Genomic DNA, 23,647 nt, shown 5'->3' on the forward strand with positions numbered 1-23,647 from the left:
TGGGTGAACTGCAACAGTTATTTGCTGACAACTTCATGCTCTGCTGTAGGGCAGTGCTGCCTGATGGTTTTGATGGAATGTGCATTGTGCCAGAGGATGAGATCTCCTCGTGTGATAATTTGCTGAAATCTGACTCCTACCGAGCCGCTATCGTGGTCTTTATCATAGCTGCCTTGTTGGGAAACCTGTGCAGCATTGTATACCGTATCTGGTCCTTCTCCTCCAAGCATAAAGTGGGTTATACAGTGTTTGTTATTCATCTGCCTGTGTCTGACTTTTTCATGGGTGTTTACCTGTTGATTATTGCAATAGCAGACCGTACGTATGCTGGTAGCTACTCGTGGAGCGAATATCATTGGAAAAGAAGCACAGCATGTGCAATTTCAGGATTCATTTCCCTGTTGTCTTGTGAAGTGTCATCAATTCTTATCGGCCTCATCACCCTCGATAGATTTCTGGTGATGCGCTTTCCTTTCAGTCGTCTTCGTTTCGGACCAACATCAGCTCACGTGGCCTGCACTGTCAGCTGGGGACTAGGGGTGATCCTGGCCTCGATCCCTCTGCTCCCAGTGACGTCTCACTGGGAATTCTACAGCCAGACTGGACTCTGTATCCCTCTACCAGTGACTAGAACTGACTTTCCTGGACGCAATTATTCATTTTGCATCATGATAGTATTTAACATGGTCATGTTTCTGTGCATTGCTGTGGGCCAGGCTCTGATCTACTGGTCAGTGAGGGCCAATACCATGCCAGAAAATGGACCAAACAGCAAAGAGAATGTCGTTATCAATGACAAAACCAGATCTAAAGAGGCCGCCATTGCTCGTCGCCTTCTGCTCATTGCCATGTCAGACTTCCTGTGCTGGTTCCCCATCGGTGTCTGTGGACTCCTGGCAAAGCTGGACGTTCCTGTTGCAGGGGAGGTGAACACAGCAATGGCTGTCTTTGTGCTGCCGTTTAACTCAGCCTTGAACCCTTTCATCTATACCTACACTATAGTGCAAGAAAAACACAGAAAACAGAAAGAATCCCAGCTGCAAAAACTTATTGCTGCACACGTCAAAACTGAAATGTCTGTTTTGAAACGTTGATCTGCAACGAACAACCTCTGGACAAGGTTTACACCAGTCTTCAGTTTCTATCACTACTACTTCTACTACTGCTACTGCTACCACTGCTACTACCTCTAACAACAACAACATTAATAATGATAATACTGATGATGATAATAATGATAATGATAATAATAACAACAATAAATTGAATAATAATGATGATGATGATGACGATGATGAGAAGAAGTAGGAGCAGAAGAAGACGACGAAGGAGAAGGCTGCGCTCTACGCTTTGTTTTATAATGATATCCCGTGATGTATGTCACATGATATATGTCACGTGATGCAGCTGATGTCACATGACTTGTTCATAGACACATGCTAAACTTCTTTCTTGTTATGTGTTATGACGTAAGTCACGTGATGTAGCTGAAAGCTTTTATCGTGAAATAGTATTCTAAGTATTGTGGCTATAACGAAGATTTTGATAACAATAATGATGATAATAATGATAACAATGATAATAATAGTAGTAGTAGTAGTAGTAATAATAATAATGATGATAATGATGATTAACATAAAAAAAATAAAACAAGAGCAATACTCTGATACCGGTTACTTTGAAACAACTAATAAACAAATAAACAAAACAGTATAAATGAAATAATGAATGAATGAACACATACACTATTTCAAAAAATAATTGAATAATTGTTATTTCATTTTGCAATCCAGATTCACGGACGGACACATTATAAGAAAAACACCACACCATTATAATTAATGGAATAACATGACACACGTGGGAAGTAAAGGAAAGGTTGGACTACCAACAAAGTTCACAAGACAATTTCTAGTACCTTTTAAGTATTATATACTGACACTATGTTTCAAATGAATGAATACATAAATAATTTATTTGATTAAAAAAAAAAAAAATCACCAGTGTTGGACACACACGCGCAAAGACACACACACACACACACACACACACACACACACACACACACACACACATGGACAGAGAGACAGACGGAACGAGGAAAAGATTCACAGAATATGACGACCTAACCCAATCTTCATTGACCGTTAAATTAACGAACAAACGTCTGGCCAGCAGTTCTGTGGTTGACAGGGCAAAACGTGGGGGTGTAAAAAGAAACCCCCTCCTTATCTACACTGTCTCCCTTCCATAATCTCTGACCTTTCCACAGCTCGATCCGGTGTAATAGCCTCAAACTACCCCCTTGTAATGTTTACCCCACGGTCATTCTGGGCTAGCCTGTGATGACTCCAGGGCTCATTTATGGCTGGACAAGATCAACCACCCACACCCCTCCCCCAACCTGGAAATCACCGTCCTTTTACATTGTTTGATTAAACTATTGAAAGATGATGATGATGATGATGTTGTGGATACTTATATAACGCCTGTTCTCACCCTCTCTCGGTCAGAGACCAAGCTCTAAGTGCTTTACAGATAGGGGGTCATTTGCACAACAGGCTGCCTACCTGGGTAGAGCTGCCTGACAGCCGCCATTGGGCGCTTATCAGTTGTTTCCTGTGTCATTCAGTCAGGTTTCAGTCACGCACACATACACACTCGTACATACATGTAACATTTTACGTGTAAGACCATTTTGCTTGTTTACCCCGCCATGAAGACAGCCATACTCCGTTTTCGGGGGGGGGGGGGGGGGGGTGCATGCCAGGTATATTCTTGTTTCCATAACCTACCGAACGCTGACACGAATTACAGGATCTTTAACATGCGTATTTGTTCTTCTGCTTGCGTACGCACAGGAACGGGGTTCAGGCACTAGCAAGTCTGCACGTATGTTGACCTGGGAGATCGGAAAAATCTCCACCCTTTACCCATCAGGCGCCGTTACCAAGAATCGAACCTTGGACTTCAGATTGAAAGTCCAACGCTTTAACCACTCGGCTGTTGTACCCGTGAAGAAAAAAGGGGAGGGGGGAAGGGGTCGTTGTGGGCAAGCCTTTATTGACCCCTGTCCCACCCTGTCCTTCCCTCCAACCCACTGCCCACACCCGCCCTTCACAACTCTGTGAAAGCAAACGCTGGGAACTTCTGTTTTTAGAGCCTGTATTGATTGAAACCTTGCCAAATTTACCCAATGGAAGTCATTTCTTTTCATTACTAGTTTTTTCTCTGCATGAAATTCCGGCTGCTCCTTCCTCAGGTAGAGCGCGTCATTACACTGAGAGCGCCACCTTAAAAAATGTTTTTTCTTCTACCTGCAGTGTTATTTGTTTTCCTATCGAAGTGGATTTTTCTATAGAATTTTGTCAGTGACAACCCTTCTGTTGCCGTGGCTTCTTTTACGTGTGCTAAGTGCATGCTGCACACGAGACCTCGGTTTATCATCTCACCCGAATGACTAGCGTCCAGACCACCACTCATTGTCTAGTGGAGGGGGAGAAAATACTGGACACTGTGGGACTTGAACCAGTGCACTCAGAGTCTCTCCCGTCCTAGGCGGTTGTGTTACCAGTGGGCCAACACTCCACTAGAAAGAGCCACATACCCGTTATCAGAGGTTGTGTTTGGGCAACAAGTCAAACTTTCGTGGGCGGGGCTGACAGAGATGGCAACAAACTCTGGAAACTCACCAAAGCCATGAACAATGAAGAGACAAGGAGATGGTGACAGGGAGAGAGGCAGCAAACTGCTTCATAGACAGCTATGAGCAGATCAGCAACATCACTGTGTCAGAGGACAGAAAACAACAAGTCCATGATGAAATAAAGAATCATCAGGATGACCAAGACCAACCTGAATATATGGACAGGCCTTTCAAACTGAAGGAGTTTGAAGAAGCCGTGAAATCTTTGCAGAACAAAAAATCTCCAGGTCCTGACAAAATCACCAACGAAATGCTAAAACACCTTGGCACCAAAGCAAAGACCAAACTCCTTGCTCTCTTCAACAACAGTTGGAAGACGGGGCATGTTACACAGAGCTGGCAAGAAGCTGACATGGTGCCCATCCACAAGAAGGGCAAAGACAGAGCCAGGGCTGATAGTTATTGCCATTTCGTGGGCAAGCTCATAGAGCGTATGATCATCTCGCGCTTAGTTTGGCACCTGAAGAAGAACAGCATCATCACTCCAGAGCAGGCAGGAAGGATGGCCTCCGGAGGAAACTCCAGAAGAGTGGTGTGATTGGCTGTATGTACCAGTGGATCTCACAGTACCTGAACAATAGGAAGGCCCGAGTCCATGTCAATGGAGCATACAGTCGGAAGGAGACACTGAGAGAAGGAGTTCCTCAAGGAGTTGTCCTCAGCCCTACCCTGTTCCTCGTCTTTATCAACGACATCGTCAAAGATATGTCACGCAAAGTCCAGGAAGCCATCTATGCAGACGATCTTGTCCTATGATGCTTGGAAGAACACGTCACAACTGCCAACTACAGCAGGTGCTGAATGTTCTCGAAAGCTGGACAAAACAGTGGTTGGTGACAATTAATGTCAAAAAGACCACATACACTGTTTTCAGCCTCTCACCCAAAGAACAGAAGGCCAACCTGTGCATCAATGAACAAACTCTGCTTGCTGGGAACAAGCAGGACAGGCCACAACTGCCTGAAACACCACCTATACACGAAACTCCGTATCGGCGACACAGAGCAGTGCCCATGCAGAACAGACAGCCAGATAACAGAACATCTGCTGCAGTCCTGCCTGCTCCACCAAGCGCTCCAAGAGAAAACCTGGCCTGACCCAATCCCAGCGGCCTGGAAGCTCAATGGAGGAATGGAGGATATGAGACGTACTGCCACCTTCGTCGAGGAGACGGGGGAATCCATCTGATAAACTATGAATAATGATGAATGAGACAACAACTCTAGGCCAGTCAGTCCACATAAGGTTATTCTCGGATTGTCAGATTTGACCGCCAGAGGGTAAAAAACAATGGGGCTACGATGATACTGTTACACCGGTCTCCCCACCCCCCCTTCCCTCTCACACGTCTGTACAAGGTTTCAGAAGTATTTTGGTGCTCACCAAAGGGGTAAGGGGTGACGAAGTGGAATGGACTGGACTAATTGGTGAGTTAAGAGAAAAAGGTGTGTGTGTGTGTGTGTGTGTGTGTGTGTGTGTGTGTGTGTGTTGTAGTGCATCTGTAGGGTTTCTGCTTACTTATATCACCGACTCTGTGTGCCTGTCTGACTGTCAGTCTTTGTGAATATTTCTATCAGTTTGACTGAGGCAACATGGAAAGGAAAAACAGAATAGTATTCAACAAGCAAACAGGCAAGCAAGCAGGCAAGCAAACAAATAGGGATAAGTAAATAAGAGGGTAAGCAAGTAAGCAAGTAAGTATGCACACAACTGAATTAGCTATAACTGACTTGAATACGTGTACGAAACACACACACACACACACACGCGCGCGCGCGCGCGCGCGCGCATTGCGACTCGCACTATTTTGTAAACAGAACCATGTTCACCGTATACCTTCTACAAATGATACTTGGATTGTTGCCCTGCACAGGGATTACCACAGGATTTTTGACAAGATGAGATGCACACAAAACAATGACGTACTCGGTCACGTGATGCACAGCAAATAATGGTGACTGGTAAAGCAAAGCATACTGATACTGTCGTTTATAAAAACACACAATGAATACTGTGAATGTTGAAGGCTAATAGGTGGATGTTGAGGTTAAAACGAACGTTATTTTTCATGTACTTCATGGATGCTTTGCTTTAGACACGAAAAGTACCATGTGTATAGTTCCGAAGACACAAAATAGGACTTCCGGTGCACAGACACTAGAATGCCTATGAGATATTAGCCTAGTGTCCGTGTGCACGAATCACAAGTCACAATTTGCATCGCCTCATGTCTTGTCACTACTAACCCACTGATCTAAATTACATTTTTAGATCAGTGCGCCTGACCCGACTGAGGCGCACGGATTTGCCAAACCAGCATTCTTCTTCATTGTTGTTGAGGGCCCACAATCGTACAGGTTGATCATTATTCTCCCAATCGAGCCACATAATTGTGTGACCTGTTTGAAGACATAATTGGAGACAAAACAGAAACGCCAAAGAATCGATAGACAGAGGAGAGGTTATCGGCCGTAGTTCTCTCATTTTCTCCGCATAGGCGGATAGTAGTTTGCACAGGGCAGGAATGTCAGACCCCTGCCGGAGTCTGCACTAGTTGGGTCACGGTCAGTATGTTATTTAAACGTAATTTTAGATAGAAAATTTCCTTTTATTTCCACGGTGCTCGCTACTCGCACTCGCACCAATTCGAACTTTCGTCAAGTGACAAGTTACCACGAAGTTTTGTTTCGTTTTTGGTTTGTTTTTTTCCAAACACTTTGTTACTTGTTTTTTTCTAACACTTGGCTCCTTTATTGCGATTTCCTATCAAGATGTAAGTACTTTAATGCACAATTTCGTGTTTTGCTAACAAAATTGTATTCAAATGTATTGAAATGGCTAGTGGAGGGAAACAAGCAGGTGGTCAAGGCAGAGGGGGCCCGCCCTCGCGCGGTGCCATTAGTACAAGAGCTACCCGTAAGACCAGCAGTACATCTGCAAATAACATGACATGGCCTTGCCTTGTTTGTAGTGACCCTACAGAAGATGACCACATGACATCAAAGTCAATTCAATGCCATGGATGCAAAAAATGGGCTCACCAAAATTGTGCTAAACTGAGCGATAAAGAACATGATGAGTTTGCCAGAAGCACCAAGAACTGGGTCTGCACCCCCTGTGTAAGTGAGGGAGGAAAGCCTGTGACGAGAGACGAAGCAAAGCTCGATCAGCTCATGCAACTCATACCAATGGTAAAGTCAATGAAAAGTCGAATGGATGAAATGGAAAGGCACTTTCATGAGATCATTGGGCCAAAGCTTGAGGAAAAGATAGAAGAAGTTGTTGATCGGAAAATAGCTGAGGCAATGAATGAGCAAAAAGAAATTGACAGACGTAAGAAAAATCTAATCGTGGTCAATCTGAGAGAGAGTACTAAAACTGAAATCAAGGACAGAAAGCTGGATGATCTGAGAGCAGTGAGGGAACTGATAGGTCAAGCGGTTGAGTTGGACCAAGATGATATACAAGATCCCATCCGCTTAGGCGAGAAGAAGAAACATGATAAACCAAGGCTACTGAAAATCTCAGTGAAAACTGAAGAAAAAAAAAAGAGAAATCTTGAAAAATGCAAGAAAACTAAATGAAAATGTGCATCATGAAGATATGATCTACATGTCAGGACACCACTGTCAAACAGAGAGAGGAAGGAAAAAACTGAGAGAGGAGCTGAAGAGAAGAAAACCAGACGGAGAAAATCTTTCCATCAGAAATGGACGGATTGTAACACTGAAGCAGAAGAAAGAAAACAAATCGGTTCCGAAACGTAGACACCCAGCCCCAAGACAAGAGAATGATTTTGATCATGATGATGAGGACCTGCTCAAAGCGGGGACAGGTATAGAGGGTAAGGGAAACAAGGACAAACCAAGGAAACAAACACGACCTGAGGATTTGGATGATGATGATGATTGCCCACTCGAAATGACTGGTGGAGCTGCCTCCTCCGGCTCAGCCGAGGAGGGGATTTGTGGCAATGACTCAGTAACCAACATGTACATAGTGTAAACATTGTAAATGGAAGTCAAAGTCAGACTAGTCAGAATGTAAATAGAAAGCTGCGAAAGAAAGAGAGAGCAAAAGAAAGAAGGAAATCAAAAAGAAAAAATAAGTGAGTAATTTCAAAGTCCTTTACTCAAATTGTGATTATGGTATCCTAAATAAAAAAGATGAACTAAACAGTAGAATTGCTTCAGACCAACCATGTATCATTGCAATGACAGAGGTCATTCAAAAAAATGACCCCAATATACTAATGTCTGATTACCAACTGAATGATCAGTACGATATGTTTATGAACAAAAACCCCCACCGAGGAGTAGCACTTTACATTGATAAGAGACTCAACACTAGGGAATGCGATGAATTTGATACTCTGGGATACTGTGAAAGTGTGAGGTGCACATTCCACACAACAAATTATGGAAATGTCCTAATCAGCTGTTTATATCGCAGCCCAAACACATCTGATGAGGAAAACGACAAGAAACTTTTTGACATGCTTGAGTCAGATTTCATATCAAAGTATGATAGAGTATGCGTCATGGGTGACTTCAATTTCTCATTTGTAAGATGGGATGGAAATTTCTCAGGTGAGAATGGGGAGGAAATTAAAATGAGGCTACAAGATGCTTTTCTCACCCAACAAGTGAAGCAGTTCACAAGGAGGGGAGAAAACCAGAACCCTACTTTGAATGACTGGGTGCTTGTAAACGATGAAACTCGGATTTCTGAGATTGAACACCAAGACCCAATTGGCAGCAGTGATCATGATATCTTAGTTTTTGAGTTGAATGTTACCAATGAAACAAATGATGAACATTGCAAGTATGCGTACAATCTTAAGAGGGGTAACTACAATCAATTGAGAGAGTTTCTAAGAAAAAAAGTCTGGTCACAATTGCCTACAAATGAGGTAGAAGGCACGTGGCAAAAATTAAAAAAAATGTCCTCCTTGAGGGAATGGAGAAATGCATACCCAAGGTGAAAAGGCGCAAAAAGAAAAAGTTGATACCCATGTGGATGAGTAAGAAAACAATGAGAATAATTAAGAAAAAGCACAAATTATTTAAACGATATTTGAATACCAAATCTGGTCAAGATTATCTCAGTTTCATAAAGGAACGGAATCTATGTACAAAAATGCTGAAAAGAGACAGAAAGGGATATGAAAAGGACATTGCTAAAGAGTGCAAAACCAACCCTAAGAAATTTTGGAAATATATCCAAGAGAGGCTCAAAAACAATACCGGCATAAGCACTTTGAAAAAGGAAGGCGGCTCCATGGCTACTGCTGATGCTGAAAAGGCTGATGTTTTGAATAAATTCTTTTCAAGTGTATTTACGCGTGAGTTTCAGTTTCAGTAGCTCAAGGAGGCATCACTGCATTCGGACAAATCCATATACGCTACACCACATCTACCAAGCAGATGCCTGACCAGCAGCGTAACCCAACGTGCTTAGTCAGGCCTTGAGAAAAAAAAAGAAAAAAAAAGAAAGGTGAATAAGTAATAGATAAACTTAAATAGATAAATAAATAAATAAATAATTATAATATAAAAAAGATAGTAGCAATAATAATAATAATAATAATAAAATAATAATAATAATAAATAAATAAATAAGACAACAATGATGATAAATAAGCAAATAAATGTAAAACATGAAGACACACATTCACACACACACCCACACATGCATAACAGATATGCACCAAACATGCAGTTTCACAGATATGAAAGCACAGTCAAATACATATACACGTACACGAGCTCCAACACACACACACACACACACACACACACACATTACCCTGCACCTCCTCTACCCCCCTCCTCCACACACTCATTTCTAGTCTACGTATCGCAGCTTCCACGGCACACACACACACAAACACACACACACAGATGAACACTTACTTGTACAAGCACACACACATACGCCCATATCTCCCACCCCCAACCCCCCACACATATATACAAAGATACATATATACGTTCCAATATCCTGTTGCTCCCACAGTGTAGGCATGCATACACTCACATACCTCATCCTCTACCCCACCTCCCCCCTGCACCCCCACCTCCCCCTCACACACACACACACACACACACACACACACACACGCACGTGCACAGAACTCTCCTGACGCGTGAAGATGTGAGCAATGTACCTAACTTGAGCAAATGTTCTTATTCACAGGGCGTATCAGTTAGCGACATCAGAGTTACCAGCGAAACGGTAAAACAGAAACTGAAAGAGCTCAAACCTGATAAAGCACAGGGTCCAGACAGTATCCCTCCTCAAATCCTATGGGAAGTGTGTAATAAGATAGCCAGCCCTGTCAGTATTCTGCTCAGCACATCTCTTGAGACTGGAATTCTACCCGAGGACTAGAAGACAGCTGAGGTGACGGCAATATTCAAAAAGGGAGGAAAATCAGACCCAGGAAACTGTCATCCAGGTTCACTTACCTGTGTATTATGCAAAGTATTAGAAAATCTAGTGAGAGATACTATCGTTTCACATTTCACTGATAATGGTCTCTATGCTGATTGCCAGCATGGTTTTAGAAAGAAAAGGTCATGTGTGACACAGTTACTACAAGTAATGGAAAGGCTTACACTCTATTTCGACGAAGGGGAACCTGTAGATATCATCTATCTTGACTTTAAAAAGGCTTTTGACTCGGTCCCACACGAGAGGCTACTTACCAAACTCGCTGCCTATGGAGTATGTGGCTCCATTTTGAAATGGACTAGAAGTTTCCTTAAAGGGCGCACACAGAGAGTGAGGGTAGGGGATGCTAAGTCGGAAAAAGCAGAAGTACTGAGTGGTATACCCCATAAAGTAAATTGCCAACAAAACAAATTACCAGTACAAGCATTACTCACAGCCCCAAACGTTTCAGGGTTCACTTGATATTCATGTAACAGAACACAATCCCACTGAGCTAGTGTGTTAGTCACAGAATCCAATACCAGGAATCAAGCATTCAACTAAGTCTGAAAAACAGATGCTAGTTTGACACTTACAGCCCCCAAGGTACTGTCTTGTCCGTCTGGCTCTCCTGGCCTGCTCCAAGCAAGGAAAAGGAAGAAACCCCACTTGCCTATTCATTTTATCCTCTTCACAAGTTGGCGCTGTATGCAAACTATTTTCCAACCCAGAGCCTTCCCAGTTGGTTGAAGTTAACAGACCAATCTGGGAGCAACAGTGCTAGACTTGCACATCCAGCACTTTTCTCACAGAACCCTGCATTGCAATTTACTTTATGGTTTTTGGAAACAGTTTGGAGTTTGTAGAATTGTGATGTTGTGTCACAAGAGCGTTGAGAGATCCTTTTTAGCTGATGTGGTATTTCACAGTTAATGTAACAGGAATGTGTTGATGCAGATACCATGACTTGTGAGAGAGCATAGCCAGCATGTGTATGGCTTAATTGTATTTGAGGCTAGTGACTGAGGGAAAAGTGGTTAAAATACACAATGTAGCCAATACCTGACTAAATGGAGTACTGGTTTAGGGTATTTGGGTATCCCCCCCCCCCCTTTCCTGTTTCCTACAGGCTGATATTATGGTAAGATGCTTGGACATCATTTTTGGGTTTACATGTTGTGCATCTTGGCTTACATAAATGATAATGTTCAGTAACATGTCAGTGGTGTGTCAATTGTTGACATACTGTAGGAACAAGCATTCAGTCACAAAGAAACGCAGAGATTATGTGTGTGTGTTGCATCTGTGTAGAATGTTTTGGTTGCGACAGTTGGAGTTATTTTGAGGTATGACATACCTCAAATATGTTATGTATGTTAGGTGGGGATGGTTATATTCAAGGTGAGCAAATCTACAGGCTAACCCTATGTTCATGTGTTTCCATATGTGTGCACATGGGTGATAATGCAACTTGGGGAACATGTGTGACTTGTTGGTAGTTGTGATTACCATGTGCTGTAGTCATATGTTATATGCCAGTGGGGTAACACATAGATGTTTGTGTTCAATAAGATTTGAGACCACTGAGAGGCAGTCCTATGTTGGTGCACACAGGTTGCAGTATATTTACCAAATTACTTGATAATTATATGATTCCCATGTAATAATTTTACCAGTGAGATAATTTGCAGAGACAAAACTAAGTACAGATTTGTTCAGTCTTAATGGAAACAGCTATTATTGTGTGGTGATTTAACAGGAGTTAAACACTGGGAGTTTGTAATTGTCTTCCACATACTTGGTGCGACAGCTATTATTCTGTGGTGGTTTGACAGGAGTTAAACACTGGGAGTTAGTATTTGTTAGTTATATATTTAGTGCACATTAACTTATGTGCCACTGATTGTTGATGGTAAGCTGTATGAAGCTTGTTTTACATCTTTACATAGATCTCTTTGAGATGAGAGTGTACGGCTAGACATTGAGTGTCAGAATGGAGAAAGGTTATCTGTGGAATTGTTCACTTGTCCAGACAACATAATGATGTTTCTGTTACATCAGTGCAATTTTATGTCTAGCATATGTTTTGGTATTGATTTAACCTGGGTTTTAATATTGTGTGTGTTCCAGGTGTGCTGTTTAAGTTAGAGAAATAAACACCTCAATTCATCTTTCTAAAAGACCCTGCTGTGGTACGAAGAGAGAGTGGATTGTACACCTATCCTCTGCCTGTTATCCTACTCTACCTCTTCACCTTCTACACCTACCCGTTCAACCCCTACCCACCACCCCTTTAACATTACTTAAACATGCGAAGTTTGCAAAGTATGTTTACTGATAGAAGCCTAAACATGACACATGACAGTTTACTCTAGCAGACCTGAGTATTTTGCTGTTCTTTGCCTTCAGGTATTCGTTGCAAGCTGAATCTACAACAAAATGAACATTTTTGTTACAGGTGCTTACAGAGTTAACACCACTTGAAAATGAGTCCCATAGACAGTATTGCCCGCCAGCTGCGTTTGCCAACAAAAGGATTATTTGGTTTGATAACTTTTGTAAGTAAAATTTAATGTGTGTGTGTGTGTCAGTGTGTGTGTATGTGGAAAGGTGGGGGTTATGTTGTTAGTATTAATTTTGTGCATGCATACCTGGTGTTTGGAACTGATATTACTCATGAAATTAGAAATATTCTATTTGATTTTGAAGGAAATGATTTAGTTATGCAATCACAGACCATGAAGCTCAAAAAATGAAAACTTTCTTTTGGTTGTTATAGTGGTTGAGTCTCTGATATGTTTGACTGTATGAGTCTGTGTGGCTGTGTAAATGTACAAAGCATATCAAGGCAAATCTGTTGTACTCTGTGTGTGTGTGTGTGTGTGTGTGTGTGTGTGTGTGTGTGTGTGTGTATGTGGTTTTGAATGAATCTCAAATTTGTTTGCAGTTTACATCAGTTTCAGTTTCAAGGAGTGTCAAAGCATGCAGATTGATTCATAGACAATACTTTGCATCTTCTATTCAAAAAAGAAAAAAAGAAAGAGACCTAGAGAACGCTGAAAAAAAGAAGAAAGATTTCATTCAGTAATGCCACATGTCCATTATATTCAGCCGTCATACAGACAGATGCACACACACACACACCCTTCACACGACAAACGACAATCCAAACATACACTTTGTCATATACGCATCCATTCACACATGCATGTTCTAATACCTACCTACCCCACCCGCACACCTGTACACAAAATCATATTCACTCTCTCGCACACACACCATAGTGTGCGTGTACACACACTCTCGCACACACACACACACACACAGACACACACTCTAATCACACATGACCACATATACACTCCCACACCCACCCACACACTCCCACAGACACATACTCTATGTGTGCACACTTGCAAAAGAGAGGGAGAGAAAGAAGCAGATGCCTGACCATTGCATAAATGAAGTGCTGTGATCAGGCCTTGAGAGCCTCTAAATGTGCTGTTGTTACATTGGAAAGAATTGTACTCATGTGTCCATTATTGCGAAAGTACTCTGAAAAGTTTAATTAAACTGACAAATAAATGGTTACTGGTCTGATCTGTGTAATATGTATGTTTTCAGCACCTACTGCGTCGCACAAACAGTGGACTTGAGAGAGTTGCTGCTCGGTTAAGTGCTATTGAGCCTCACCACAATGTTCTGGAACTTGGCTTTGGGCCAGGGGCTGGAATTGAGCATGCATTGAAGTATGTCAAAGGTATGGAATGTAGAATGTTTAGTCTTATTGATCTATTTGTGTTTTGTATGTTTATAGTACAAACATGTCTTATTTTTCAGCTGTTTACAAGTTTATTTTATTTGGTTTCTTTTGTTTACGTACGTGTGGATCAGTCCACAGGCTTTGACACATTGAATCTGAAACAGAAACATGCTGTAAGTCATAAATGGCCAAAATATATAATTTTTGTAAGCTCTGTGTGTACGCACAAGTCTTTGTGACTGGATGATTTTATATAGAATTTGTGTGTGTGTGTGTGTGTGTGTGTGAATTAATTCATTTATGTTCCTTTGCATTATGATATTATTATGATATATGATCTATGTGTTATAATGTGCTGGGAGTGCCAACTACACCACCCCCACCCTGTCCCCTCCCCTCCCCATCCCTTTACCTCCCCTCCCCCTCCCCTCTTATCTCCCTCCCTCCCGGCTCTGTCCAACGTTCAGCCTTTGAAGTCGCACCGACACCGTGTCACCCTCCCTCCTTGCACCTTCCCTCACCCCTACTCCTTAGTCAGCTGTCTTTCTTCAGTGAGTCTGGCATCGCCCAGTCCAGCTGTAGAAACACGTGCAGTTATGTGATGCCTGCCACAATCCTTGTGCTGATGTAGATGTCGGCATGTTTGAAACATGCTAATGTCAGTATGTCGGAACATTCCAGTAAGGCAGTCTGTCTTTCAGGTTTTCCCCCCCCCCCCCCCCCCCCCCCTCCTCTTACTTCTCCCTTCTCTTTGTGATGCAGTATGTTAAAATTGTCATCACATTGTGTGTAAACAAGTTTTGAAATGAGTGAATCAGATCAAACTGATATATATTGAATTGGTGAATCGGGATTAAGCAGTGAATCAATCATTCACTTAGCATCACCAGGACAAGCCAAGATTGGTTACTTTTGTTTAACCAGTTCGGGAGTGAGTGTGTAGCTTGCCATTAGTATGCTCAGTATGTTGTGGGAAGGGATAAAAGCAGTGTGCACAGCAGATTCTTTTCTGTCTCCCAGAAGAAATGAAAACTAACACAGGCTGACTGATGTGAGGTGCAAGGAAATCCTTGATGGGCTGTGTGGTGCTTAAAGTAGGCAATGTGTGCTTCTTATGTGTGTGCTTTGTGTAGGGCTGTGTGTTGCTTAAAGTTGCTTTTGCTAAGTAGAGTGAACTGCTTAGTGTGAACTATATTGTAAAGTAAAAGTAAACACTCTATAAAAACTACTCCATGTGACCCTGCTGTTGGTGTGAGGAGAGAGAGTGAGTGAGTGCAAGTGTGTGCAAACATTAATAGATCAATCCAATATTCCCCTCTTTCTTGGAATCGAACCTCTTGAGCCTTTTTGCATATGATTACATGATCTCTTCTTGTGAAGCACATAGAGCTCAAATTTAGATTGGAAGAGTGTGCTATAGAAATGTGGCATTAATTAATGTTGTTATTAATATAATCATTATCATTTTTATGTTATAATGTGTTGGCAGTGTCAACTACACCACCCCCATCCTGTCCCCTTCCCTTTCACCCCCCACACCCGCACCCTTATTTTTTATCTCCCTCCCCGCTCCGTCCAAAGTCGTCTTTGAGGTCGCGCTGACACCGCGCCTCCCTCCCTCCTTCCACACCCCCACTCCCTAGTTGGTTGTCTTTGTTCAGCAAGTCTGTTTCACCCAGCCCAGCTGTAGAAACTCGATGCCCCAGTCTCTGTGCTGAAGTCAGTCTAGGTATGTCCGAAACATGCTTTTGTTGGCATGGCGGTTGGTCTGTCAAGTTGTCCCCCATCTCCCCTTTGCACACACAGCTTGGGTAGATGGCAGGACTTCGGAATGTTAGCTAGGGAGAATTTATGCTAAATCTATCTTAGATCAGGCCAGCTAACATGCTGAAAAGTTGTAGGCCTATTGTCTTGTCTCTTAGCGTCAATGGGACAAGCCAAGATTGTCTACTTCTGTTTAACCATTTGGGGAGTGAGTGTTGCAGCTTGCATTAGTATGCACAGTATGTTGTGGGAAGGAATAAAGCCAGTCAGCACAGCTAATTCTTAGCTGTTTCCCAGAAGAACTGAAAACTGACACAGGCTGACTGACTGATGTGAGGTAAAAGGGAATCCTTGGGCTGTGAGTGCATGACTTGAAATGGTTTCATGATTTGATAACTTGGTTGTGTTGGGAAACTATGTTTTGTGTCAGTGAACAGCCAGTTTGAGTTGATCTTGTGGCTGGTAGAAAGAAAAGGGGTTAATGTGTGAAATCTAGCCACAAAGTGAGGGAAGTACTGGTTTATATCTTTTGAGTTACCCCACCCCCTCTCCCCTCCTGCTATTTTTATTTTTTTTATTTTACTGATATCTTGTTCTGATTTCTGGCATGAATGATAGGGCATTGATATGTCTGTGTATTGTTAGTGTTGACTGACTGTGGAAACAATGAAAGCACTGAAAGATGAGAAGCCATGGAGATGGTATGTGTGTAGCAGGTGTGTAGAGTATTTTGGTTTTGCTACACCTAAAGTGTGTTTTGGTAGGTGATGTGGGTTAAATGTGAAGTCGAACAGATTTGTGGGCTAACACTGTGTCAGTGTGTGTTGATGATTTTTTCATGTGTGTGTGCACATGGGGGTAACAGCAAGTGTTGTGGAACACATGTTTGACTTGTTGATAGTTGTGGTAAGATGTGTAGGAGTTGTGTTTTGTGCCAGTGGTTTACTTTGTTCAGACAAAGTGGGAAAGCACATTGTAATGTGTTAATGAATTGGTAAACAATGAGAGCACTGAGGTTCAGTTCTATGTTGTTGCACATTGCTGTTTACAAGAGATATGTTGGTAGTAATGTTTTCCCATACATTTATTTATGTCAGTGGGACACTTTGTGAAGACAAAGAGGTCATGGTAACACACAGTTTCATTGTATGATGGGCAACATGAGTTGAACACTCAGGGTTGTATTGGTCAGTCATAATATGTTTGGTGCACAGTATTGTTTGTTACTGTTGGTGGCAGGTAAGCTTGATGAAGCTTGTTTTACCTCACATAGATCTATGTGTGAGAGGAGTGCATACTGTTGGCATGTGTTCCTGCTACTGGTACGAGGAGAGAGAGAGTGCAAGTGCATGCAACATCAGTTGATCAACCAATATCCTTCTGTTGTTTCCCCTCTCCCTGCTTGAATCGAACCCTTTTTACAATTATTATCATGATTATTAATATTAGTAGTAGTAGTACTAGTATTGTAGTTGTTATTCTTTTTCTTCTTATTATTATTGGTGTTATTCTTCTTTTTCTTCTTCCTTTTCTTCTGATTCTTGACTGATTCTTCAGATGGCCCAGGGAAAATTCATGGGGTGGACCTGTCAGAGTACATGTTGGAGAAGGCCTCAGCACAACTCCAGGCACCCATTCAGGCAGGGAAGGTGGAGCTGAAGCACGGGAATGTGATGGCTCTTCCCTACGATGCCGACTCTTTCCACCGCGTCTTCCACGTCAACTGTTACTACTTCTGGCCAGACCTGGGAGACGCTTTACAGGAGATTTACCGAGTAATGAAACCAGGTGGGATGATGGTGACTGCACTGAGCCTGAAGGGTCTTCAACAGGTGCAGTCGAAAGGGCTTTTGAAATACGGCGACCCTGACTATGTCAAGTACATGAGCGCACTGGAGCTGAGTGGTTTTAAAGACGTCAGAATGGAGCAGTTCAGCAAAGGTACTGCTACATACGAGGCCATTTTTGCTCATCGACCCGACAAACCAGGTGCAGCTTAGAATGGTCGGGTGGAGGAACCAAAATAAATTGTTTGTTAGAGAAAGGTGTGACTTTCAGACTTAACACTAACGATGTTCAGAAGATGAAAAATATGTTCAGAAAACAAAAGGGGATGCAATCAAATAAGGATATTTAAAACAAAACAAAACAAAACAAAACAAAAAACATAAAAAATGCTCAAACAAGAAAATGGGATTCTTAAAAAAAATTAAGAATAAAAACTGAAATGGATTGGTACTCCGACATGTAATGTGATGTGGGTTTTTTTTGTGTGTCGGTTTTTTTGTTGTTTTTGTGCCAGTGGGATACTTTGCTCAAAGCGAAGATTAAGTTGGTCATTGTGAAATACACATTTTTACTTATGCGGTGTTTTATTAGAGTTGGTAAATACTCTGAACGAAGTACTCTATATCACTGATTGCTTGCAGTGAAGAAACTAAATGGAATATATTTGATTTATGCTTGCAGTGAATAAGCTATATGTTGTTTTTTTTTTTGCTGTTTTTTTTTTCATTCTAACCCAACATTACTGCCAGGTAAAACATTTCATCCTGTGTCTCATATATATTGCGTGTACTCACAGAGACAGTAGAATAAGAAACCCATGTCTTCAAACCCACTTTTTGGTGCACCAAAACTGGTTTCGCTTGCCTTTGATTAAGGGAGATAAGTCTGTGATCTGAAAAAATGGTGTCTGTTTTCAAGATGAAATACATGAAATGCCTTATTTTTTGATGTGGAGTTGAGGTGGGGGATTTGAGGAGGAGAGATAAAATGGGAGGTGTGCAGGAAGCATTATTGACAGTAAAGGGAGAACTGTGTGTGTATGTGTTTGTGTGTGCCAAAGGTGACATATGATTATACACCAGTTATATGTAAAAAATTGTTCATTATTAAAACGAGTCTATATTATTAAATGTGCATTCAGATACGTGTGTTTGTTTGTGTGTGTGTGTGTGTGTGTGTGGGTGTGTGTGCGCGCGCGCGCGTGTGCCCATGCTGGAGTGATGTTTAAAAAGTCCTGCTCAGTATGAAAATGAGTGAGCAATGATACCGTATATAATTAGCCCCAATGATGTAGTGTTATGTTTACATACTAAAAAGGCAAACAACTGAGTTGGATGTGGGAGTTTTTTTCCTTGCATTTCTAGTTATCAATAATATTTAAAAATGTTTTGACATAAAAGCTGTATACCTCACAGACATTAGTCTTGAACTATACACACACACACACACACACACACACACACACTTGCATGCACACAGACACACAGACACACACACACAGAGTTTTACACTCAATCAAAAAAAAAAAAAAAAATTATGACATTTTTTCCCCTTTTCAATGTAAAATTATGCATGTCAGATTTATGTACAAAAACATGGTCACCCTGGCTGAAATAACAATCGACATTCAATATGCTGCTTCTAAAGAATTTTAGTTAGTGGGGTCATCCAACTCAGGTCATTTTAAAACTGACACAATTTCAAATTGACACAATGACAGTCCTCTCAAGGTTTTGATTCCTATATTGTGCTTTTTTCTTTATCGAAAGAATAAATCACATACTTGGAAAGGAAATCCATATCTTCATATAAAATGCATGAGAGGATAATAAACAATGTCATATAATATAAAGCACAACCAAATGGAACAGTACACAAATAAAGCACAACAAAATGGAACAGTACACAAACGCACACGTGCATACCCACTGTACAAATCAGACATAGCTTGAAACCATAGACAAGTGCTAAAGCTGTTTATGGCATCTTATAAATGTCAAAAGTTGACAGTCTGCTTATAACTACAAATTTAATTTATGGTATTTTCTAAAGGTGAAAAGCTGGTCAGCTGATTATCATGTTTCGGCCATATGTATTGACAATACATGTTTGATAAAGCCAAGCAATGAAGATAGAAAAAAATTAATATCTTGGTTCAAATACTCATGAGATCATCTGCTGTGGGGGATGGGGGGGCGAATAACCTATGGCCTGTTGGTATTTTTCTATAGGAGGGGGGGATGCAGGATATGGGGGTGGGGTGGGGGAAGAAGTGGTGTTAGGGGCTTTTGATTAGTATGAATGAATTAAGATTTGTTTTGCTGTGTTGCTTTTCAGTTTAGTGAACTACGGAAGTGCTGCTTTTTGGTCTAATATTGTTAGTCTGATGATATCTTATTTCCAAATGAACTATGTATCATAGTAGCTGCATGCTGTGTGTGTGGTGGGGGTCGGGGAGGGGGGTTGGGGGGGGGGGGGGAGATGGAGAGTGTGTATGTGTGTGAATGCATGGGTGGCGTGGGAAGATGTGCAATGCGGCTTGGTCAACTGAAATGGAGGAGCATGAGAATTTCAATAATCTGTATATTTGTTTTTAGCTATTTCTATTTGGTGTCATTCAGATGATCATTTTGCTATTTCTGTTTGGTGTTATTCAGATTATCTTTTTATTTTTCATTTATTTCATTTCTTTGTGTTATGTTAGGCACGTGCAGCTGCTGCAAAAAATAAAATAAAATGAAATAAAATCTCTGTACCAAAGTATAGAAAATAAAGCTCGTGTATTCGTGTATTTGTATATGATCTCCATTGACATTTTAACATATGTAGTCTCCTCTTTGCTGAAATGAATAATGGCATGTGTCTAATTTCTTGCTTACATGTGTACCAAAGGCCATTTGCATCAAAGAAAAATTGGAATGGAAGTTGACACTATTCTTGTCTTGCTTACCAGGGACAATCATACCATGATAAAAAAAAGAAAGAAAGAAAAGAAAAAAAAAAGACAAGGAATGTCAGCGTTCGGTGGGTTGTGGGAACAAGAACATACCCAGCATGCACATCCCTGAAAACGGAGTATGGCTGCCTACATGGCGGGTTAAAAACGTTCATGCACGTAAAAGCCCACGAGTGAACGTGGGAGTTGCAGCCCACGAACAAAGACGAAGAAGATGAATTTAGATCCCTTCACTCGCCTCCACCCCCCCCCCCCCCGGCCCCCCCCCCCTCCGTCCCCCCTTCAACTGCCCCACCTCCCCACTCTTTCCGCGGTTCGTTCTTTGAGATCATGCTAACACCATGCTCCTCTCCCCACTTTCCTCTTGTCTTCCTTCCCGCTTTTCTCCCGCAGTTGGTTCGATGATGTCGGGACGACACCGTACTCTCTCTTTATCACTTTGTCGCTTCGCCGCAGTTCAGCAAATTGAGGTTATGCGGAAAGAATGAATGAGGCAGATGAGCCCCAAGCTGGCAATGAACAGGTTGTTTCCGGAACACATGACTGAATTACGTCACCTGAAATGACGTATTCCTGTAGCCACATCGAGCATCACTGGCAAAGGAACCGCTAGGAAAACGCTATATCTGCCTAAAGGACAGGCGAAATGCCGAAAGTCCGTCCTTTGTAAGTAGCTTGTTTTGTTGAGCTGAACTTCAAACAGATTTCAGTACAGCGGCAACTGATTTGTCATACATTCTTGCCTCTTTTGGGCGAAGAGGGACATCGTTTTAAAATATTACCTTGCATTTAAAATCTGTTGAAGCTTAATTTGTCTACGTCATTGTTACTTTAACGCTACTAGTACATAAATCCGTGCCAAGTTACAAGGTACAATCTTTATTATAAAAAAAAAGAAAAATGTTGACACATATGTTGACAAAGGCGACATATTGATTAGAACAGTGTAATCAATATCCTGAAAAATTATAATCATAACATCAATTCACAAAATGGAAAGAGAATCAGTAGGGCCTACAATGATACTGAAGTCAAACAGCAGGGACACTCCAATCTAACGATGTAACATGGAACTAGCAATTCAGTATGTGTATGGAGGAGGAGGGATTTTGTTTAGCGTCCCGTCGCACGGTACTAGTGATTGTACTATGTAGACATTTTGTTAGTATTGAATAAAAAGAAGAATATTGTTTTTATTGTTGATATTATGTACATCTGAATGTTATTGTTTAGGAAGGGGGGGGGGGGGGTCGGGGAGGGGTGTGTGTGTGTGTAGATTGTGAGTTGGGGGAAACTGGGAAGATGGAAAGTGGAATTATCGAAGATGAATATTTGACATAAATATTTGAGAACAGTTAGGCCTAAAGAAAATTACGTAACGGACAGTGTTTGTGTGTGTGTGAGTTGGTGTGCATGAGCGAGTATGTGCATGCGTGAGTGTGTGTGTGTGTGTGCGCGCGCGCGCTCGCGCGTGTGTGTGTGCATGTGCACGCGCGCGTTTGTATTTTCATGAGCGTGCATATGTCACAGAGAGAGAGTGTGCGTGTGTGTGTGTGCTCGTGCGTCCTTGTGTGGTAAATTTGTTAACCGTTTCTTTGAAGGCAAGAATCAGCCGGCCGCCGAACGTCTGTATTACTGTCTACATCGTTTCAGGACAGGAAAGAATTGGTATTATTTTTTCTTCCTTCTTTATTTCTCGTTGTTTCTTTACATTTTTCTTTCTTTCTTCTTTTCTCTCATTCTTTTCAGTTTTTGTTTGTTGTTGTTGTTTTTTTCGTCTGTTACTGTGTATATGATTAGCGTGACCAACAAATGAATGCCGATAGTATGATATTCGATAGAAAGTGGCAATTTGAATGAAATAATGACGCACAGAAACTGGTGTTTTTTAGTAGCGGGGAGGAGAGAAGGGGAGAGCTGCAGGCGAGAACGATTCTGGGTGAGAGAGAACACTGAAAAAGAATGTAAGAGAGAGAGAGAGAGAGAGAGAGAGCATAATAGGATCATTAGGATGTAAGTAATATCTCACTGCGCTTTTGAGTGAAAGATAAAGCATCTACGAAAAGACACATTTAATTATACTTTTTGAATTTGTTTTTAAACGACATAGACATCTTCAGAGTAATCCGTGAAAGGCGCAATACTCGATTAAAGATTGGTCACCTGTCGATTTCTTTTTTCTTTTCTTTTTCTATTCTGACAACACGTACTGGTATGGTATACAATACTGCCATGTTCTCATTTTTGTCTGCTCCACTTTTTCTGTTCCCATGTTTTTGTTTGTTTGAGAGAAACACGGTTTTAAAAAGTGCTCATCAAATCAAATATGTAGAACTTTAAATTACTTTTTTGTTGTTGTTGGTCGTTTTGATGCAGTGAACGTAGATTCACAGCACCGGTGTTTATCTTACAAGACCAAATGTAAGTTCGAATAAAGGAGCTCCTGTTGATGAAAGGCAACAACTGATGTAGAGTTTCAACTCTTATTAAATAATTTCTTTTCAGAACAGACTATACACAAATATAATCTACTTTGAAGATCAAGAAGCTTGGGGGCATATCTTATGCATATAATTCATGTGAAATATCGAAACTGGGGTTTCCCTAATGGCGTCTAGAAAGTGAAGCGCCAAACGTGGCAAATAATGGCTGCCTGTACGTGGATGAAAAATCTCACCAAAAAAGAAAAAAAAAAGTTTTTCATTATCCTGAAAGCATTTGTCTTCACATTATTCGCAGTTATTAAACTACTTACTTATTATTGATAATTAACAGACTTATTAACAATAGAGTCTTTAATTACTTTTATGAAATCGCAGTCCTTCCGATAGATCTGATCAGCGCAACATTATTTGCACAGTCTGAATCGACTACCGTTTGTGTTTCATTTGTATGATCTTGGAACGATTTTCATGGCACACCTACCCAGTGACACCCAGTTCATGTTTGAATTCATTTGTAAGCAGTGACACGATGTATCATTTAAAGAAACGAACATCCAATGATGCTTTGCAGGATAAAAGATGGTTGCATGTTCTTGTCAAGTTGTCATGAACATGGTTTACATCTTAGTTATCGATAATCTTTCTTTGCGTTCAAAATGTGAATAATTATGCGCGTTATTTCTGTAAAGCTTCTCGTTGTTTTCTGAATTGATGCAATTGCAAACATCGCCACGTCTGATAAATTTTGATCCAGAGCGAGTAGATCTTGATCCTGAAACTTAGCAACCGCT

General features: G+C 41.3%; 1 protein-coding gene across 1 annotated transcript; it reads left to right on the forward strand.

Annotated features, from left to right (window-relative positions):
- The first annotated feature begins 12,621 nt into the window (after positions 1-12,621).
- Positions 12,622-18,160, forward strand: LOC143293619 (putative methyltransferase YdaC). Its single transcript, XM_076604710.1, has 3 exons — positions 12,622-12,699; positions 13,766-13,901; positions 17,226-18,160. The coding sequence occupies exons 1-3, from the start codon at positions 12,628-12,630 to the stop codon at positions 17,666-17,668; spliced, it is 651 nt and encodes a 216-aa protein (XP_076460825.1). The 5' UTR covers positions 12,622-12,627; the 3' UTR covers positions 17,669-18,160.
- The last annotated feature ends 5,487 nt before the right edge of the window (positions 18,161-23,647 follow it).

This window comes from Babylonia areolata, chromosome 1 (genome assembly GCF_041734735.1).
Source record: "Babylonia areolata isolate BAREFJ2019XMU chromosome 1, ASM4173473v1, whole genome shotgun sequence".
Classification (NCBI taxonomy): Eukaryota; Metazoa; Mollusca; class Gastropoda; order Neogastropoda; family Buccinidae; genus Babylonia; species Babylonia areolata.

Coding starts and splice junctions, on each gene's coding strand:
- LOC143293619 (XM_076604710.1), top strand. CDS start 12,628: ATGAGTCCCATAGACAGTATTGCCCGCCAGCTGCGTTTGCCAACAAAA. Junction 12,700..13,765: donor TATTTGGTTTGATAACTTTT/GTAAGTAAAATT, acceptor GTATGTTTTCAG/CACCTACTGCGTCGCACAAA. Junction 13,902..17,225: donor TGCATTGAAGTATGTCAAAG/GTATGGAATGTA, acceptor CTGATTCTTCAG/ATGGCCCAGGGAAAATTCAT.